Source organism: Schistocerca nitens, chromosome 1 (genome assembly GCF_023898315.1).
Source record: "Schistocerca nitens isolate TAMUIC-IGC-003100 chromosome 1, iqSchNite1.1, whole genome shotgun sequence".
Taxonomy (NCBI): Eukaryota; Metazoa; Arthropoda; class Insecta; order Orthoptera; family Acrididae; genus Schistocerca; species Schistocerca nitens.
The window spans coordinates 637827569-637842884 of NC_064614.1; the positions used below are offsets into that span (position 1 = coordinate 637827569).

Genomic DNA, 15316 nt, shown 5'->3' on the forward strand with positions numbered 1-15316 from the left:
TAATGTGTTTTGAGTTTGCAGTGCAATGCTTCCATACATAAACTGTATTTGTACATTATACACCTGATTTCATCATAACTTGATTAGTTTTCATACATATAGTATGTGTAAATCAGCAGAATGGAATGTTCTGCATGTATATGACTTCATGTAAAGATTTCATAAATGTGTCACAATCTCCATAATTCACACAGTCATTCTCTTCATGTTATACTGTCCCATTCTGCCACATTGCAATGTGGACATACCAGTATCAAAAAAGTGTGTTACATATAGAAAATAATTTCTCAGTTTAGCTTCAGTTCATAATATGATATCAGTTACTGCACTAATGAACAGTGACAAATAAACAGTAATAATTATTATGTTGAAATAATCTGTGATTTTTCAATGTCATTGCCTAAAGAAACTTTCAAAGTGAAATGTATACTTACTGTGATTGTATGCTTATTTGTATGCCATAATATACTTTAAAGTGTTAATACTTCCAAACACTTTGAAATTACATTATGATGATCCTACAAAAATTTTCAGTCCCTAGTATTTTATTTTTCAGTTGAATCACTTCTCAATGAGACTGACATTGCTGTAGTAGTGTACACTGGAAATCTGGATCCCATTGTCGACACACCAGGTAAATAAATCTAAATATAGTGATTTCAAGTGCACTAATATTTTGTAAAATGAATTAAATATCCATCAGAGAAAGTGACTGAAACACTTCCTTACACAGGTACACTAAAGTGGGTAGAAAACTTAAAGTGGGCTGGTGCTCAAAGCTGGGAGGAATCAGACCATTCACCTATAATGGTTAATGGTATCATTGAAGGCTACTACAAGAAATATGACAACTTTGCCTTCTATTGGATTACACGTTCTGGCCATATGGTGAGTGATACATTTTCATTTCCACAGAATGTCAAAAATATGATTTTTAAAGGTGTTGTTGTTGATGTGGTCTTCAGTCCTGAGACTGGTTTGATGCAGCTCTCCATGCTACTCTATCCTGTGCAAGCTTCTTCATCTCCCAGTACCTACTGCAACCTACATCCTTTTGAATCTGCTTAATGTATTCTTCTCTTGGTCTCCCTCTATGATTTTTACCCTCCACGCTGCCCTCCAGTGCTAAATTTGTGATCCTTTGATGCCTCAGAACATGTACTACCAACTGCCTCTCCCTTCTTCCAGTCAGGTTGTGCCACAAACTTCTCTTCTCCACAATCCTATTCAATACTTCCACATTAGTTATGTGATCTACCCATCTAATCTTCAGCATTCTTCTGCAGCACCACATTTTGAAAGCTTCTATTCTCTTCATGTCCAAACTATTTATTGTCTATGTTTCACTTCCATACATGGCTACACTCCATACAAATACTTTCAGAAACGACTTCCTGACACTTAAATCTATAATCGATGGTAACAAATTTCTCTTCTTCAGAAACGCTTTCCTTGCCATTGCCAGTCTACATTTTATATCCTCTCTACTTCGACCATCATCAGTAATTTTGCTCCTCAAATAGCAAAACTCCTTTACTGCTTTAAGTGTCTCATTTCCTAATCTAATTCCCTCAGCATCAGCCGACCTAATTTGACTACTTTTCATTATCCTCGTTTTGCTTTTGTTGATGTTCATCTTATATCCTCCTTTCAAGACACTGTCCATTCCATTCAACTGCTCTTCCAAGTCCTTTGCTGTCTCTGACAGAATTACAATGTCATCGGCGAACCTTAAAGTTTTTATTTCTTCTCCGTGGATTTTAATACCTACTCTGGATTTTTCTTTTGTTTCCTTTACTGCTTGTTCAATATAAAGATTGAATAACATCGGGGAGAGGCTACAACCCTCTCTCACTCCCTTCCCAACCACTGTTTCCCTTCCATGTCCCTCGACTCTTATAACTGCCATCTGGTTTCTGTACAAATTGTAAAGATACTGATATAAAATAATGTAGCTTAATAATTCTCATCTACTAGTCCCCCAAATTCAGGGAATGCTAGTGAAGTGATAAAAAACCATGCATATCAACAACCATTTGACATCAATGTTAATGTAGAGGTGCTTTATTTTCATTACATCAGTACCACAAAAAATGCTCACCATTTGAAACAATACATTGTTAGCTATTCTGTAGAAGAGGATACCAATTTCTTCCAGTATATTGTCTTCTGACCCATTATCACTCATTTTCAATCGGTTTATATACACCACTTTTAGATTACTAATGACTTGTCCTTAAGCAATAATTAGTATTCTGCTGGTACAGCTGTCATCTCAATTCATCATCTGGAAGGCTGCTACAGGTCTTAATTCTCTCATTGAGGCATGTTGTTTAGCCCAGTCAGCTGTGCTCAAGTGCATGGTGATTGGCTTCTGCTGTAATCGATGACCACTTCCATAGAACCTGTTCACTGTCTGGCAGCTGTTGTACTCTGTTACTGTGCCCATAAAACCTGCATGTTGATTGGCTGCTGCACCTTTCTAATTACTGGTGGCTGCCACAAATCTGATATTTCGAAATAAATGTATTTCATAATTCCATAAAATTGTCTGTCCATTGTCCTCAACAAAAACTCTGATGCCATATGTATCATACAGTCATTTCTTTAAAATCACTGCATTGTAGACTGAGCTTGAGTTCACTGTTCAATTGACATACATTGTTCAAAGTTTTTAGTAAGTTCTTGTCTATTGTACCCAACACAATACTCCTCACTAGTGTGGCACCACATGAGCATACCTGGTCATAAATCAGCTTGTAGTTCCTAAGTACCAGAGATCAGGGTGAAAAATTGGGGGTAAAAATGGGTGGGTACAACACTCTCTACAATGATGTGGCCATCACACACACACACACACACACACACACACACACACACACACACACACACACACAACACACATACACATTTGATTTTACAGGTTTCACTTCCATAAATGTCAGGTTTCCCTCACTGATTTAGTTATGGCTAGTATGTGTCTCAGTTACATAGTTAAGTGTCATTTACCATGTACGTACATACTGCACCTTCTAATTACATAAGAGTCACTGTGCATTAAAAAATCATCAACCTACAACTGTCTCACTCAAGTGAATCAATATGTGTGGCATTTTTATGTCAAAGTTAACTAGCAATAATTTTTAATTGTCCTTCTTCACTATCCATATTCTTATTCACAACAACATTTCATTGCACCATTACATTATTATGGTTCTGATTGGCATGGATTCCTCTCTCAAAATATCAGAACAGAACAATGACTTCAGTTCCAGTGCTTACATAGTTTTGAAAAATGGGGTTCTTCTGTGGGAGGTTCTGGGTTTGAGGGGATGAGGAAGTGGCTCTGGTTATTTGCTTCTGTACCAGGTCGGGAGGGTAGTTGCGGGATGCGAAAGCTGTTGTCAGGTTGTTGGTGTAATGGTTCAGAGATTCCGGACTGGAGCAGATTCGTTTGCCACGAAAACCTAGGCTGTAGGGGAGGGTGCACGGCCAGCACATCTCAGCACAGTGTTATACCGTCCGGGTTATCTGGATACTTCGCACTGACACCAACCTATCAGAACTCCGGAGATGGGAACTTGCCCTTCAATATATCCTCTCTTCCTGTTACCCACCAGGCCCCAACCTCCGCTAATTTCAAGTTGCCGCCGCTCATACATCACCTGTCATTCAACAACATCTTTGCCTCTGTACTTCCACCTCGACTGACATCTCTGCCCAAACTCTTTGCCTTTACATATGTCTGCTTGTGTCTGTATATGTGCGGATGGATATGTGTGTGTGTGTGCGAGTGTATACCTGTCCCTTTTTCCCCCTAAGGTAAGTCTTTCCGCTCCCAGGATTGGAATGACTCCTTACCCTCTCCCTTAAAACCCACATCCTTTCATCTTTCCCTCTCCTTCCCTCTTTCCTGATGAAGCAACTGTGTGTTGCGAAAGCTTGAAATTTGTGTGTGTGTTTGTGTTTGTGGTAATGCAGAGAGAAGTGCATTTCAATTAATATTTTGTTAATTTCTCTCCTATATACTTTCAGTAGACAATTACAAGTAGAGTGTGTTCAATATCACTTGGTCCCTTGCTGTGGGGGTGGTGTGTTAGGGGAGAAATCAACAGTACTGGTGAGGGCATCCTTGCTGATGGGACATTGCATTATGGCAAATGTAGTTCTACAGCTCAAGCCTTCATAAAAATGGCTGTCTTGCAAAACTTCAAAGATATAGCTACCAAGTCTGCAAGCAACTGTATTAATGGGTTATCCCAAGATGACAAACAGCTCAACAAGTCAGCCACTCATTATTACACACAAAGGGTTACATTATGCTGAAACTGCAACAGAAGGAGTGACTGATTTTCACCTAACTTGTAAAACATTTTTTCTTTCTCTTGTTCCCCTGTTAAAATTAGATTATTTTGCAAAACCAGAACATAGTTTATGCAATTTAATCTCAGTAATATGTTAATTCAGTTGCAACTGTAACAGAATCCTGAAACAGAGTATTATTAAGCAAACAACTCAGGACAAGTCAGTTCAACAGCTTATGAAAAGCACAGTATAAAAGTAAACATACGATTTCTTCACTTATCATACTACAAACCTTACTAATGATCATTTCACAAGCTTTCAATGTGTCTTAAAATACTTGCTGCATCACCAAAAGAATCTGTAGTTAGTCATACATCACAGTTAAAAGAAAATTTTGCATATTAACTATATGAAAAATACTCTCTGCTTTGCATGCTATTATTGGCCAAACACTTGGTTCAATATCTTGAACCACTTATGAGATTTGGATGATGCTATGAATATTTCACTTTCACTCTATTGTTTGCAAGCTCAATTGGAAGTGTGTTCACAACATACAATCCATTTTCTTCAGATTTAAAATGGATGTAGATCTCTTCACAAGTTAAAAGAAAAATTCTATACATCATCTACATTTCATATGCAGCAATACATGATTTGACATCCACCCAAAGTAAAACTGTAGCAACCCCTACTTTTCACTGTAAACTAATCAAATTTCATGCAGTACCTTACATAATACAAAAATATCACAATAAATGTAACCATTAATGAAAAGATAGGCAGTTTATCAGGAGGCTATGAGATGTATTAAATAATTAATTTTTTTACCAAAAGTCCTTTAAAATTGTTCGTGCAAGGTTACATTATAGCCAAGGCAGGAAAAGAATGTTTTGCTCATAACAAGTGAAACACACAGCTCAATAGACCACAGCAAACTGACGCAACTGCCGTTTCATAACAGAAGGGTTAACTCACCCAGAGTTGTGAATGACTATGCAATTCACAGCAGGGGTCAACTTATCATGAATGTGCTCCAGCAGTGTCAATGAAGAGAATATGAAAATGAAAACCTAATGATAACTCAGACACAGTGCAATGCAGCTGCAAAGATATATAATATTTTAATTCTTGTAATACCAATGAGGGTGGGCTATTACAGCTGATTATTGTGCTCGCACTGAAAGAATTTCAGCCCTCATTGACCCACACCTCCAACCAATTGTCCGTAATCTAGCTTCCCACATCATAGATACCAAACACTTTTTTCACCATCTACTGAACACCCCCACTCCTTTACCTCCTGGATCCCTTCTCATCACTGTTAAAATCATTTCCTTACACACAACATCCTTCAAGCCCATGGTCTCGCCGCTATTGAACACTACCTCTCCAAAGTTTCTTCAATCTCCAAAACCACCATCTCATACCTCATACACCTTACTAACTTTTCCTAATAAATCTGCAGCACAGCCATGGGCATGCACATGGTATGCTCCAATGACAACCTGGGCCATCTAGATGAAAACTTTCTAGCCTTCCAAAACCCTAAACCCTGATAAGATTCAGGTTCATTCATGATATATTCATGACCTGGACTCACAGCCAAGACACTGTATCCTCAATCCTTCACAATGGCAACACCTTCTCTCCCATCCATTTCACCTGGTTCTCCTCAACCCAGCATGGTATCTTCCTAGACATTGAATGCTTGCTCCCTGATGGCTCTGTCTACACAGCTGTAAACATTAAACTGAATGACAACCAACAGTACCAACATTTTGAAAGTTGTCCTACCTTTCACACCAAAGAATCCCTCCCACCCAACATTGACACCTGGGGACAGAATATTTTCAGTGACAAGCACACTTTTACCCAACTGAATTGATATCAGGTGTTCCCCAGGGAAGCGTCCTGGGACCTCTGCTGTTCCTGAACTATATAAATGACCTGGGTGACAATCTGAGCAGTTCTCTTAGGTTGTTCACAGATGATGCTGTAATTTACTGTCTAGTAAGGTCACCCGAAGACCAGTATCAGTTGCAAAGCGATTTAGAAAAGATTGCTGTATGGTGTGGCAGGTGGCAGTTGACGCTAAATAACGAAAAGTGTGAGGTGATCCACATGAGTTTCAAAAGAAATCCGTTGGAATTCAATTACTCGATAAATAGTACAATTCTCAAGGCTGTCAATTCAACTAAGTACCTGGGTGTTAAAATTACGAACAACTTCAGTTGGAAAGACCATATAGATAATATTGTGGGGAAGGCGAGCCAAAGGTTGCGTTTCATTGGCAGGACACTTAGAAGATGCAACAAGTCCACTAAAGAGACAGCTTACACTACACTCGTTCGTCCTCTGTTAGAATATTGCTGCGCGGTGTGGGATCCTCACCAGGTGGGACTGACGGAGGACATCGAAAGGGTACAAAAAAGGGCAGCTCGTTTTGTATTATCAGGTAGTAGGGGAGAGAGTGTGGCAGATATGATACGCGAATTGGGATGGAAGTCATTACAGCAAAGACGTTTTACATCGCGGCGAGATCTATTTACGAAATTTCAGTCACCAACTTTCTCTTCCGAATGCGAAAATATTTTGTTGAGCCCAACCTACATAGGTAGGAATGTTCATCAAAATAAAATAAGAAAAATCAGAGATCGAACAGAAAGGTTTAGGTGTTCGTTTTTCCCGCACGCTGTTCGGGAATGGAATGGTAGAGAGATAGTATGATTGTGGTTCGATGAACCCTCTGCCAAGCACTTAAATGTGAATTGCAGAGTAGTCATGTAGATGTAGATGTAGATGTAGATGTAGATCCAACTTGAGATCATTCCCACCCCTCCTAAAGTGGTTTCATCAGCCACCCTACGCCCACAACATTCTAGTCCATCCTTATTTCATCCCAGTCCAAGCCCCTTGCCACAGGGATCATATCTCTGTGGAAGACCTAGGTGCAAGACCTGCCCAATCCACTCACCCAGCACTTTCCATTCCAGTCCTGCAAAAGGCTTATCCTGCCCCATCAGAAGCCAGGCCACCTAAGAATTCAGCGATGCCATATACCAGCTTTGCTGCAGCCACTTCGCAGCTTTTTACATTGGTATGACTACCAACGAGCTGTTACCAGGATGAATGGCACCGACAAACTGTGGCAAAGAGCAAAGTAGGCCACCCTGTGGCACAATATGCAGCTGAATATAACATGATTGATTTTAATGGCTGCTTTGCAACTTGGGCTGTCTGAATCCTCCCCTTCACCACCAGCTTTTCTGAACAGTGTAGATGGGAGTCAACTGTACAGAATATTCTCCACTCCAGATTTCATCCCAGCTTCACACTTCGGTAACACACTATCCCCACACCCAACACCCCTTCATCCCATCCCTCCCTCCCAATTCACACCACCTCACACTCACTATTCTCTGCTCTCTGCCAGCACACACTCTGTGTTTTCCCCTTCTCTGATCCTCTCCTCTTCCACTTCCCATTCCCCCCCCTCCCCCTCAGCCTCCTGATGCTGCATCTGGCAGTCTTGTCTGGCCACCATCTAATCCCTGCACCCTCTGCTAGGCACTGCTGACTCCTCTGCCCCCATTTCATTCTGTTATCCCTCTCCCTTCCCTGCCCCTTTTTGGATTGCTGCTTCCATTCAACATGACACCATTACATTCAGGCTGGAATGGTTAGAATTAGAGGTTGTGTTAATGAAGTGTGCTTGCTTGTGTGAATGTGCATGTTTTTTTCCTTAATGGAGAAGGCTGTGGTCCAAAGCTCAATGCATAACATCATTTTTAATGTGCTTATCTGCAGCTCAGTGTGTTATCTTTATGGTGAACAGCAGCCTATCCTTTTCATAATACTGTTGGTATTCCAACCTGGACTTTCCATTGCTAGAAAAAAATGTCTTGTAAACACAGGCTCTAAATTCCATATCATAACAGGTATGAGGATTTGTCAGTGAAAGAGATATGTCACAGTAGTGAAGGTAAACAAGTGGTCATGACTCTTAAGGTATTCACCTTTGAGACCATTTTTACTAGATATTACTGCTTCATCTGTAATTCCTGTCATATCCCTGAATATTGACCATTCCTCCTGGGACACTCTGTATAGCAAAAATTATTGATTTTGGAGTAGTGACAAGTGTAACCTTGCCTTGCAAATAGAAGTGTGGCTGGTAACTCATATTTAGACAGATTTTAATAGACAGCAGTGCAGAAAATTAATCTGTGTGTACCAGTGTGCATGACTGCCCTGCAGCAGGCCTGGGTTTGATTCCTGGCTGTGTCAGAGTATTTCTCTGCTTGGATACTGGGTGTTGTGTTGTCCTCATCATCATTTCATCATTATTGAGATGCAAGTAATCCAGTGTGGTGTCAACTGAAAGGACTTGCAACTCAGTGGCTGAACTTCCAAAAGCAGGGACTCTTGGCTATCAATGCCATACAGTCATTTCATTTTTTTTAATTTCAGTGCAGTATGTTGTGTAATTTGTCTTGCATTACACATATCACAAAGAGTGTGTGGGTTTTGACAATAACTGATAGTGAATCATTGCACAACAACATGACCTCTTTGAGGGTGAGACAGGAATATTTCAGACATAAGGCATAAATGATGTTTATAACAATGACAGAGAACTGCTAAAATAGTGCTAAAAGATATTAGAAGCTTTGCAGAGTTTTAAAAGTGAACATTTTCAATGTTAGCATTTTACAAGGACAGGATCTGTGTAAAATTCATTTGTAAACATAGAAACAACTATGGCTAATAGCAAATAAAAGAAAATACATAATAGTATGGCAAATACAACATTCACACATGCAACATCTGTAAGTCATTATTTTTCAAAACATAGTTTGCACAAAAGGAAAAGATATGATAATGTGAGAAAAATAATAGAAGTTATTAAATAAATGACAGGTAATAATCTTCAAGCAATACACTACAACCACCATCAGCGGTATTTTCAAAACCAGTCATGGACATGAAATTGTGTCTCACAACATAAAAACCAACTCAAAAAGCAATATGATGACAGAGAGAGATATCATCCAGGAAAGTATGTTTAGAAGAGGAGCACACACAAAAAGTGACAACAGATGACTCAATAGTATCCACGATAGTGAAAGAAGGACATATATTTTTTGTTATAAGAATTCGCAGAAGTCGCTAGCAGTGGTTTCTGCTGCCTGTTATCTTGTAACTTGACATATTCCACATCTTGAAGGATATCCTTCATGGTGGGATTCACACAATATGATGCGTGAATAAATGGATGTAGAACTGAAGAAAGAACTATGAGTGTGAGTCCAATGAAAACCTTAAATTTGTAATAACAAATCGAAATTTCATGCCATTATCCTGTAAGTTGGTAAGTGTGCTACAAACAGCATACAGAATGGCCTGTAGGTGGCAGCATAATGCAGATGCACACATACCGTCGCAGTATCAGTATAAAGATGGCCGCCCCACTTGTGACTTGCACCAGGGAAGAACAGGGTTCTGTTATTCGTTTTTTGCGTAGTGAAGGTGTGAAACCTCTTGAAATTCATCAACAAATGAAGGTTCAGTACGGTGATGCATGTTTGTCACAGCAGCAAGTCTACGAATGCAGTAGGAAGTTTGCAAATGGTGCGACTTCAGTGGAAGATGCTCCTCATCCAGGTCAGGCACAATGAGTTGTGACTCCACAGAACATTGCAGCAGTTGAAGCCATAGTGAAGGAAAACTGCCGAGTGACACTGAATGACACTGCAGCATGTTTACAGATTAATCATGTACATGATGTGCTCCAGTTTCACAAAGTGTCTGCAAGGTGGGTGCCACGGCAGCTGACTACGGAAATGAGAGAATGACGTGTTGCTGCTTGTGAAGAATTTCTTCGGCACTTCGAATGAGAAGGTGATGGCTTCCTTGCAAGAATTGTTACTGGGGACGAAACCTGGGTTCACGTCCACCAATTGGAAATGAAGAGAGCGAGCAAGGAATGGTACCAGTCCTCATCACCAAAACCAAAGAAGTTTCAAACAGAACCATCAGCAGGGAAGGTTGTGCTGACTCTCTTTCAGGACAAAAAAGGCATCATTTTGGAGCATTACATGCCTAGAGGAACCACTGTCACCAGTGCATCATACACAGATCTCCTAAAAAATCATCTGCAGCCTGTGATCAAATCAAAGCGATATGAATTGCTGTCAGCATGTGTCCTTTAGCAACATGACAATGCAAGGCCCCACACTGCCCGTCCAACAGTTGCAACAATCACAGATCTGCATTTTGAGTGTCTTCCTCATCCACCATACTCACCAGACCTTGCCCCAAGTGATTTACATATGTTTGGACCACACAGAGATGCAATGGGAGGAAAGAAGTTCCATTCTGATGAAGAGGTGCGTCACGCGGTGCATGAGTGGTTGCGTGGACTACCAAAAGAATTTTTTTTCTAAAGGAAATTATGCACTTTGTAAGTGCTGCAGGACTTGCACTGAGCATGGGGGAGATTATGTTGAAAAGTGATACAACTTTGTGGCACTTCTGCACAATAAATAAAATTTTAAAAAATGTTTAAAGCATTCATTTGACTCACCCTCATAGGTATACAATGAAAGCTACAAGAAACTTTGCAAAGGCAAAATGCATAAAATCTCACTACATGAAGTGGAGAAGAGAGCTGCAACACCAATAGATGAACTAGAGGCACTGGAACCAGTTGTAGGAGAACCTATATCTAACTTGTTAAATGTGACTAGCAGTCCAGTGAGCCCAAGGAAGAAAATACCAACATCAGAAGTGGGTAACAAATTAAAGCAGCAGTAGGTAACTCAGTCTATTATAACAAAATGCAGACGAAATTTTGTTTGCAATGGAGAATGAAGAAAGCATTGCAGTAGACAAAAGGACAATATTTCCTCTGTGTCTGAAGTATTTTATTGTTGGACAAGAAAAAGGTAAGCAGCCAAGGTGGTAAGTAAAGCTTTAACAATTCTCCACTAAAATACTGACTCCAAGACTTATAAAATCCAGCATTATCAGGTAAAACCCATGACCTTTAAACTCTTACAAAAGAGCATGTTTCTAAAACAAAAAATCTCTTACAGATGTAGGGCAATATACAAGGGGGTATCCAAAAGAAACTGAAATTATTTTTAACTTGTTTATTCGTGTTTTAAGCACAAACCTTCAGTCCCCTTGAAAGTGTTCTCCACTTGCACAACACAATTATTTAATCTTTTCTTCCATTTTTCAAAACGTTTTTTAAACTCATACTTTGTGATGTTTGACAGCACCTCTGTCATTTTTATCTTCATCTCAGCAACATTGGCAAAATTCTTTCCTTTCTTGTCTGTTTTCATTCTAGAAAAACTAAACTCCATCCGCCCAAACAGGCCATGAAGACCCTATGGTACCAACTGGCTGCCATGTCATCCTCAGCCCACAGTTGTCAAGAAGCATGTGGTCAGTACATTGCTCCCCAGCCATATGTCAGTTTCAGACCAGATGTTCTCATTTGAGGAAACAGAAAAATGTTGCATGGGGCAAGACAGTGCATGTATGGTGGGCAACAAACAGGGGTCATATCGTTATTGTTCACACAGGGGCATTATCATGACAAAAAACTAGTCATCTGACTGCCACAAATCAGGCTGCTTCTATCACAGTCTGTTGTGCAGTATTTTCAAAACTTCCAAATAGAAAGACCAGTTAATTGTCTGGCCCTGCAGAACAAACTCTGAATCTCTTTCAGTCCATCTTTTTATAGATGGTTGCAGGACCTCTGCTGTTCAGTATAAAGTGTCAAATCAAAACGCTTTCAGCTCCCTAAATTTCCAGTTGTTATTTTCTGGATTAACCAGTTTTGATGCTACATTATACCATCTTCAGTCCCCCTGACGAACATGTAGGAAGAAACTGGATGACTCCTCTTACATTGAAAAAACAAATCAGCTTAGTTTTAATATTTTATTTCAGCTGATGAGCTTTCTTGAATAAAGGTGAACTTGAAGTCTTCCACTGGCTTCACTGCTGCTTTGATTCAGAATAATAAGTGCAGCACCATGTTTTGTCACCTGTGATAATCTTTTAAAAATAAATTGGAAAATTCTGGAACTCTTCTTTCAAAGTGCAGTTTCTAAGTTACCTTATTTTTGTTCATCAGTCATGGTACGAATTTGGCAGTCACCCTTTTCATTCCCAAATCATCTGCCACAATTTGCTTCACTGAACTCCAGGCTATTCCCAACAACTCTACAATTTCTTCAATAATCTGTCATCAATCTTTGTTGATGATTGGATGAAAGTTTTCAATATTTTCATGTGTTCAGACTATGGAAGGAGACCAGAACAAGGTTTTTCATCATCTGACACAACCATTTTTGAAACAGGAAAACAACTCAAACATTTAAGTTTCCCCCATGGCATTGTCCTTGTACACTGTTTTTAAAATTTCAAGAGTTTGTTCCACCTTTTCTGAGCAAAAAGAATTTCACCACTGCACACCATTCACATAAATCAGCTATTGCAAAACGACAATCACACCAAACAGTTATCACTATAAACTCTGCCAAAACTAATCCTGGCCTTCAGTGATGGCACTTGACTTACTGAGTCTGAAATGGTTGCTCTATATGCTCCTAGCAGCAAAATGTGGTTCTATAAAAGCTTTGCCCACTAAAAAAATAGTTTAGTTTCTTTTGGGTACCCCCTTGTATATATGTCAAAAAAGTTTTAGACTTTAGAGTGAAATTTGGTCTTAAGTTACTCACAGATGATAAAAGTTTTTTTATTTTTCAAATAGAATTAATGGCATAGTAAATGAAATTGTCCGTAATATATGTGCATTAATTGCTTCTTGAAAATTTTAAAGCATTTATCAATAATTTTACCCAACCTGTAGATATGCAGTATAATTGTAAGAATAGTGTCATTTTATATGGCAATGTAAATGCAAACAGTGCCAACAAAAATAATGTCAGTAGACTCTTATATGCCTTAAATTTTCTGTACTGCATTGATGCCGCATAAAAGTTGGTCAGATTGATAATCTTCCGTTTAGAAAATTCTTACAGGATGCAAATAAGAGCTTTATGCCAGAACCTTGATTTTCACATGCAATGCTCTTAACCCCTTGAGCTCTGCACAATGGAAAACTTATGTGAAGTTTATAAAGCAGAAGATGGGTACTTTCAGCATTGCAACTGTGAGCATGGACTGTGAGGCTTGTTTGTGCAGTTCAGCAGAAGCATTGCTCACAATGGCAAGTCTCACTGTTTGTCTGCTTATAGAGTCGTTGAGGGTGCTGGACAAAAAAATTCCAGAAACAATTCACCATACCATTCAACTATCACTTGGCCCGGTATTTATGTGAGCAACAGTTTATGCTTGCCACCACTGGTACATACTGAAATGCAGCTTGTTGTTTTTCCCATCTTATTGTTTACAATGCAGGTTGCCAAGTTGCACTGCCGAAAAAAATCCAGTCACAATTCATAAGGTTTGTAAATGCCTGTATTTTGGTTGCCTTCATCATAATATTATCACAGAACCACCCAATGGACAGATAGCAGACACTTTCTTCATGAAGCAGTGCTAAGTCAATGCCAATTTCCTTCTTGGTATAGTATTAGATTGTGTACACAGTGTATTTATTGTGTGTGTGTGTGTGTGTGTGTGTTTGTGTGTGTGTATGTGTTGGGGCTTATGGGCGCTCAACGTCGAGGTCATCAGCGCCCTGACGCACATTAAAAGGAACGAATGTGGACAGACCTAATAAAACTGAAGCACACACGCAAAGAAAGCAGGAAAAGAAGGTAAATGCCACATAAGAAACTAAAACGTAAGGAAAGGGAAAACACAGCAACAAGAATGCCACAGGAAATTGTCATTGGCTGGCCACTTACATAAAATATGGGCGAGCTTGTCGCACAGTGAGCAAATTAAGATCCTCTCCCTAAAATCTTTGTAAAAACATTTGACAGAACTTTAAAACTTTAACCACATTCGTCCGAGTGTTGCCTAAAAGAGATGGCAGGTCCGCTGGCAAATCAGCTGCGGCCCGCTGGTCAGAAAATAAAACACAATCCAATAAAACGTTGTGCACAATGACCTGAACGCCACAAGCACCACAAATTGGAGGGTCCTCCTGCCAGAGCAGGAAGCCATGCGTCATAGGGCTGTGGCCTATCCGAAGCGGAGTGAGGAGAACCTCGTCCCGTCGACGGGGCTGAAAAGAAGTACACCACACACGCGTTGTGGGCTTGACTACACAGAGCTTATTGTCAGTCACTTCCAGCCACTCATCCTCCCACCGACGCATGACTCATGAGCTCAACAGCGAGGTAAGTGCGTGCAGGGGTATAGCACACTGAGATACTTGTGGATCGAGACACGCCTCCTTGGCTGCGAGATCTGCCCTTTCATACCCAGCAATGCCGACATTTCCCGGATCCCAGCAGAAAGCCACCACCTTCCCCAATCGCTGTAGTTGGAGGAGGGCATCCTGGATGGTCTGGACTATTTTATCTGCTGGATACAAACATTGCAAAGAGTGAAGGGCACTTAGTGAATCGGAACAGACAATAAATTTAGGACAGGAAGAATGTCTCATCTGCTCCAGTGCCCGCAAGATTGCAGACAATTCTGCATCAAAGACAGTAAAAGTCTTAGGCAGGTGGACCTTGAAGACACGATCCAGAAAAACAACAGAGCAACCAACGGAACCTCCTTGTTTCGACCCATCTGTAAAAACGGCTACATAGTCGTGGTGCTCAGATAAAATGGCATAAAATGCTGCATTAAAAACGGTGGCAGGAGTGCAATCTCTCTTGTACTGCAATAAATCTAAAACCACTCCAGGCCTCTTCAGTAACCAGGGTGGCAGGCAGTTAAAACCCAGGATTTGGGGTTGTACAGACTCCACACTGAGGGACTCTAGCAAACGTTGCACTCTGATCCCAAACGGCAATGTAGCCCGGGGACGGTGGGAAAAAAGGCGGTCCAGAGGTGGATGAGC

At 40.1% G+C, this 15316-nt stretch overlaps 1 protein-coding gene across 1 annotated transcript in view; it reads left to right on the forward strand.

The window, feature by feature from the left end:
• Positions 1-15316, forward strand: part of LOC126236661 (retinoid-inducible serine carboxypeptidase-like) — a 166168-nt gene that overhangs the window by 132794 nt on the left and 18058 nt on the right. Inside the window, exons 7-8 of the mRNA XM_049946134.1 lie at positions 557-634; positions 734-888. Of these exons, the coding sequence (XP_049802091.1) occupies positions 557-634; positions 734-888 (233 nt within the window). The remainder of the gene's footprint in view (positions 1-556; positions 635-733; positions 889-15316) is intronic.